The sequence below is a fragment of the Nilaparvata lugens genome, chromosome X, assembly GCF_014356525.2.
Source record: "Nilaparvata lugens isolate BPH chromosome X, ASM1435652v1, whole genome shotgun sequence".
In the NCBI taxonomy this organism is placed as follows: domain Eukaryota; kingdom Metazoa; phylum Arthropoda; class Insecta; order Hemiptera; family Delphacidae; genus Nilaparvata; species Nilaparvata lugens.
The window spans coordinates 23,804,012-23,811,097 of record NC_052518.1 but is presented as its reverse complement, the minus strand read 5'-3'; the positions used below and the strand labels follow the sequence as shown (position 1 = coordinate 23,811,097).

The 7,086-nt window shown below is 35.3% G+C and overlaps 1 protein-coding gene across 1 annotated transcript; it reads right to left on the bottom strand.

Moving 5' to 3' along the window:
* Positions 1–90: 90 nt before the first annotated feature.
* Positions 91–855, bottom strand: LOC120354530. The gene has a single exon (XM_039441859.1). It carries the CDS (start codon positions 853–855, stop codon positions 91–93), a length of 765 nt encoding a protein of 254 aa, XP_039297793.1.
* Positions 856–7,086: the final 6,231 nt, after the last annotated feature.

The window sequence follows — 7,086 nt, the reverse complement described above, 5'->3', positions numbered from 1 at the left end:
ATCACTTTAAATCACTAAAATGCACTTTTCAACCTATAAATCTAACTGACATCTAATTTAAATTGAACCTATATACTCGAATATGAATGTTTATTGAGGGGGCCATTGCATACTGATGTGATTCAAAATTTGCTGAAAAAGATCATGGCCAGCAAACTTTCTTCGCCACATGAATTCTGCTAGGTACGGTTCCAGCATATTACAATTTGTACCGCATTGAATCTTATTACGATGCTTCGCTAGCCGCCAAGTACCCTCTATCCCCTGTGTGTGTGCTCCAGTCTGTGGGTTCACAAAATGTAAGCTGTGATTCACAGTTTCCTGGTTGTATTGTTCTGGAAGCCCTTGAATACCACGATAGGCTCTCCACTCATCACTAATTATTGTGGATCCTGCCCTCACGTGTTGTTGTATTATCGGTAGAAGTGTTTGCGCACTTCTATCTTCCACCGGAACTAGGAAGCACTCCCCTGTCTCCTGACACAGCCCCCCAAACACCCACTGCTGAGGCAACACACGCCCAACATGATTTTTTCTTCTAGAAAAAAGACTTTCGTCAATTTCAACTGCAGACCCAGGACCACCTATTTGGAGTGGATTCCGCATAAGGTTAACAGTACAAACCTCTCTCATAAGAATGCACCATTCAACCCTCGTGTTGTGGTTAATGTCCAGTTCATCCTCACAAAACTTCACACTGGCCATCTCTTTCGACCACCAATAGATAAAAAATACAATTTTTCTGAAGTTCAGCTTGGTGCCTTCCAAAAAAGTTCCTTTTCTAATTGATTTTTGCTCTTGACACCCGTCTTTTGTACATGTCCACTGATCGCGCTGTCCGAGTCTCAACTTCATGTCATGAAGACCGCGTTGACATTTTCTTTGAGGATGCAGAACGCCCTTCTCTTGAAGAAAATTTACTGCATGTTCCTCACTCGGAATTCTCTCTACTAAATTAATGAAGTTCATATTTACAGAAGAATGGAACTAAATTACTCAACTAAAAAATAGATTTCACACAGCACTCTTAACTTAGAAACTCACAAAACTTTCAAAGCTTGTACAAACACCATTTTCTATTGCAATAGAAATACCGTATCCACTTGCTAGTGCTACTCGATGGCAACTGGCAACTAACTGTATTCACCCTTCCGGAGACTCAAAAATACACATACTTGCTTCCTTGTCATTTTGGTGTCGTTAAGGGATGGTAGTGGGAGAGGGTAATTGACCTGGCGAAAGGTGGTGGTCCATTGTATTCCAGTTGGGAAGGTAACGGATTCATAGTTATTTTTGAAGTCGGTTCCACGTAAATCATTAGTCTGCAACCAACAAGATAATAATGTCTTCTTAGCTTAGTGAAGGAGACAATCGCAACCCTCATTTTGGAATTCTCAATAACCCTAATTTTGAATTTTTCAATATTTTAGAATGGATAGTGAAGCGAAGCATGATATGGATGGATATAGCATAGACGACAAGCTCATAGAAAAACTTTTCCTATACTGGCAGATTTTCAGATTGAATTCTTTTTAAAATGCTCTTTCTTATAAAGTTAACAGTTGATCTATACAACAGTATTATTAATACACAGTATCATTAATATTCTTTTTATTTCTCGATCTGTATCTTGATTAGGTAGATTATAATTACAATAGGCGTAGACTAACTTACCCATAGATTAACCCATTTTTTGCCCACATTTTTAACACTAGAGAATGTCATAAAAGTATATGAAACTAGTTGTGTTTTATAGAATAATAACAAGGGTACTTGAGTGAGTTCCATGTTATGATGGAAGTATTGATTCATTCGAAAAAACATATAGCGCTATCCCTTTTTCATTTTCAACGTTGCCAGATCGTTTTTAACAATATAGAAATATATCCCTGTATCAGCAATCCTCTATAGAAGGCAGTGGTAAGGCAGAGAATCGGCAACGCTGTTCTCCTATCTTTCTCCACTGCCATTCTCACTTTGGAAATTTCTAAAATTGAATTTCTCATCTATAGTTGTATCATTACAGCCTTCAGTTGGTTAGATTAGTAAGATTTGGAATGATGTACCATAGTTGTTCGGTTTTGAGTATAGGTTTAATTTAGATCAAAAGTCAGTTGTATTTATAGGTTTAAAAGTGCATTTAGTGACAGACATAGGCCTACACTCCAAAATACATCATACTGAGTGGAGCCCGCAAAATATGGATTGTGAAATATATTATTGGTAAGTGACACTTTATCTGTATTATCAACTATCAAATATTTTCACAACTTGCAAAAATTTTTTTCAAAAAAATGAATGTCTTTATTTTGTTAACATTACACCCTTGCTTCATTAATGAGAGGGATTAGCATATTTATGTTATTGGTACTTTAATGAATAGCAATGTCTGGATTTCATGAGTTTCGGGATTTTATGAATAGAAAACTTTGAAATTCAACTTGAGACTCGTACTCCTATCAATGGGACCGTGGTAGAATTCACCCCTGATGCCCTGATAAACACCTTTCAAGTTTTCTTCCAATTTACAGATTTCAAATTGAACTCTCATCACCCGCCAAACGATGGAAGTGCGATACTAACCCTGATAAACACCTTTCAAGTTTTCTTCCAATTTACAGATTTCAAATTGAATTCTCATTACCCGCTAAACGATGGAAGTGCGATAGTAACGCAGCCTAGTAGCGAAAATTAGAACTACTAGAACTACACCAAAGTAGAAATTGGAGGGAGTACATTTCTTGGCACATAACGGATAAGATCCGCTTCTTCTATAATGTTCACTACCTTTGATTTAATTTCCAGTTCCACCATAGACATAAAAAACAATATCCAACAGCATCACTCCATCTTTATTGAGGATCTTTATAGCTGTACTCGTCGCAAAGTTTCAATAATCTTGCAGCAAATTGAAAGTTTTGAGAAGCGGAGTGGGGGTAGAGTTTAGCAGAGCCATGTCTTCATTATGTGAATTTGACAACGAGATTCAGTGATCTAGTCATACCCACTACTAGTTACACTTCATATAACAACTGAGATTCAGCGTTTTTTTTATATCCAACAGATGTTTACAAAGATTGTGGATATTGAAGAAATTCATGCTGCACTAAAACTTCAATGCTGATTTATCTTTGAGCAGCCAATAAGAATTCAAAGGTCAGATTTATTTGTTCTGGAATAAACTCAGATTTTGGGATTTCTCCTGTATGATTGCATCGTGGAGAATGAGAGCACTTTGTTTCTTTTTATAGGTGAGAATACACTTTTATACACTTTGCTACAACTCTGTCCAGATAAAAATCGTTAATGAGAGAATAACTTTTTCTTTCCACAATTCAAAAAAATCACGTTCTTCTTCACTTACTTCCAGACCATTGATAACATTTCACAAATGCAAGAGTCATAGTATTTGCATCGTTATTTTTTTAACTCCACAAATAGCTTCTGACTTCTCTCGAATATACTAAGACAATCTATCATATTTGAACCGTTCGTGAGTCCTCCTTATAGTTGTTTGAATGTTAATGTTTTGCTCATTCATGGCTCACGCTTTCCATTAAAAAACAATTAAATTCTCTTCAATGCCTCATACATGAGCTTGTGAGGTCTCACACCTCTATTATACTGAGCAACCCTCAATAAATTTTGAACAGTAAACTCTCCACATATTTCAGACTCAACAAAATAAAGATATCTCCTATTCCACTTCCACCGAAGTACTGCCCCACGACAATCATTTAGCCAGATGAAAAGTATCTATTCGTGAATATAAGTTACAAAACTCAGTTGATTAGTGTTGAATTTTATCTGCAATCGAATTAGTCATATCACATAAGAGTGATTGATATTTCTCCTCTAACTGTAAATTTATATTGAGAAAAATTTGCATTGCTGTGTACACTGGGTCCTATGTGGCGCATATTGTTTGTTCAACTTATTCCATTACTTGATACTCACAACTCCAAGTTATCATTTAACTAAATTGAAATAATTATTCACTTTTTAGAATATTCATGTTCTATTGACTGAAAAAAAATAAAGGACTCCATCCAATATGATTTATTCAGTACAATAATAATTATTGATTACGAGATGAAGTTTGTGATTTTGACCACAATTTGAAATTAAAAATTCATAATATAACTTTCCTGTAATACATAATCTGAATGCTCAAACTAGTAGGAGCGTTGCGCACATTGATCATGGGGGTGGACAATACCACAGCCTAACAGTGCTCCCTCAGCCACACCCACAGCCACATCTATGGTTGAAACCTCTAAACTGTATCAATCATTGGGTTCAAAAAGGAACGACAAACAAGGATTATTGGGAACTTTTCCCTCTAAGCCAGCTAACGACTTGAATATTCTTTTGAGAAATAAAAAAAAAAACTTGAGTTGAAATTAAATTTTTTCACGAAAAACCATGCGGTTTATCATAGAAATGTGAAGGATCATATTGAAAGTCAGTTTTATTTAGATAATATTAAAAAAAGTCGAAGCTGTTAGTAGCCTACTATGAATAGAAGCCTAACCGAAGGACAAGCGATTTTATGAGCGCGCGTTTTTCAACTTACCTCCCCTCACTCTAATCTATCATTCACCCTGAGACGTGCGACATCGAGTTCCATATGCACTAAAGAACCCCTAACAATAATCCGAAGTCAAATTCTCTACCTCTCTTAAGTATACTCAATGTAAGCCAGCGCCTGTTCTATACACTCAACTCTGTTTTTATATATATTTATTCCTCATAAATTACAAAATAAATCAATGAACTATACAATGTACTCTGCAATAATCAAGTTAAACCACAAAATCAAATATTAGAAACTAATCCCCCAAAAGAGCAAGCTTGAACTTGAGGGAGGACTCAGTCAAACTTAGGCAAGTTAAGAATCAGTGAACGTGACAATGAAAATATAATGACCATTGAAAATTAATAAGCATCAGATAACAATAATACATGAATTCCAATACAAAAGGAAGTCATTAAGCAAGAAAAAACCTATTATCTACTAGTAGGTGACCTGTGCTTTGCACAGGGAAAATTTCTTTGGTTTTGCAAAATACAATCTCCTTTTATTTTAGAAAACATCCGAGAATAGAAAGTTCCAGTAAGAAGAATGAGAGTTCTCATCAAGTCTCGAGACCACAACCTTTGATTCATGAACCGCGTGCGCTATACCAACTAATAAGCTTTTGAGTCACTTGGAGGAAGCCCTGTTTGGTTGGGCTTCTAAAGTTACGTCAACTTTGAATCACAAATTGAATAAATTAGTTTTAATCATTCAATTAAAATTAATATCAATGAAAATCAATGTTCAATATATAATCAATGTTCAATTAATATCAATAAAAATCAATGTTCATCCTCGGTAAATTCAGAATCTTTATGTAAAGTTGTAAGTTAATAAGTTCAGTAGTTCAGACGCGATGATGCGTATTTCGTATCCACTTCTTGTATAAGTGGATACCTTTCATGATACAGAATTGGTAAGAAGTATGGAAACAGCTCAAAATTTTAAAGGAGGAATTTTACGATAGGTCTGATTGAGGGTCCTATTTGAGCCTACGATAAGAATTTATTTTTATGATGCATTGTTGGAGATTTATGAGCCCTGAAGAGCAAAAACTTGGATTAAAACTTGAATTTTAACAATGTTACACTTTCAAGAGCAAATATCTCGAAAACTGTTGGAAATATCACAAAACTCCACTGAACAAAAATTTTAGAGAATTCATGACGTTCCACTTTCGAATCGTTAGTCATGTCGGTTGAACGCATTTTACTCAAGATATAAGTGTGTAAGCAAAAAATGCAGCTTTTAAACAACCCTCATCCTTTTAGCTCAAAGGGTGAAGATGAGGACTTTTGATATGTTCCAAACTGGTTCCCCTAACTGGTTCCAACAAAGCTGGAGAGTCAAAAATTGTGTTTGAAACATTCCCTTCTAATTACTTTGTCAATAATTAGTCTATTATTGCGAAACTGAAGATATCACACTAAACACTAAAGCTACTGCAACAGTAGTGGAAAAATGCGTATACTTGTGGAATTATAAATAGAATTGAAGCGAAATTGATTCTCTATAAGCTCATAATCAGCATGGATTTTTTACATCGATTTTTGCAAAGTTATAAAAGCCAAAATAGCCAATAATTGGAGGCGAACATGTTTTTTAAAAAATGTCATACAAGAACGGATATCTCGAAAAGTAAAACAGATATAGAAAAAGTTGTTTTAGATAAAACAATATTGTAGGAAATTATGTAAGCTTCAATTTTGTATGAAATAGTCATGTCCGTAAGATTAGTAGTTTTCGATTTGTATTCGAAAAACCAGATAATTATACCTTTCAACCACCCCCACCACCTTAGCGCAGTAGGTATGGGTGGGGACTTCTGGTATGTTTACCTCCTTACTACTCTGAACAGAACAGCTGCGAAAAGACAAAAATTCTCTTCCAAACTTTTCCCTCTATAACCCTTCGTTGACTGGACTATTATTATATTATAGATTACGACTATTAAAACTACCTAAAATGTGTGTATCTATAAGAATGAACTATAAGAAGTAAGTTTTAGCATAGTTACTGTACTTTTACTTGGTATTATTTTATCCTATTGAACTCCAGAATCGCTCCGCCATATCCCAGCCATTTGAATCAACCAGATATTTTTTTAAGTACAAGCCAAAACTCTTTTGGGCAAATAAATATTTATTTATTTGCTAAGTAGAGGAATGTACGCTGACCGGCCGTCGTTGATAACCAGGGCACTGATGGGCACAGTAAGCAAATGTGACTTCTACCTTCTTGTGAAGTCTCTTCTATTGGAAAAGTGAAAACTTCTAATAATATAATATGATATGCTTTAAATATAACTGTATTATGAGCAAAACTGGGAATTCTAGAAAGCTTGATTTTGTTGGGTGCATTCTATTCTCTCTTAGGGCCGGTTTCCGAGCTCGGGATTTAGCTAAGTTCTAGACTTTAACCCGCTTCCCTAGAGCTGGCAGCTCTCTCTCTCTCTCTCTCTCCTCTCTCTCTCTCTCTCTCGCGTTAATGTAGTCGAGGACTCAAAT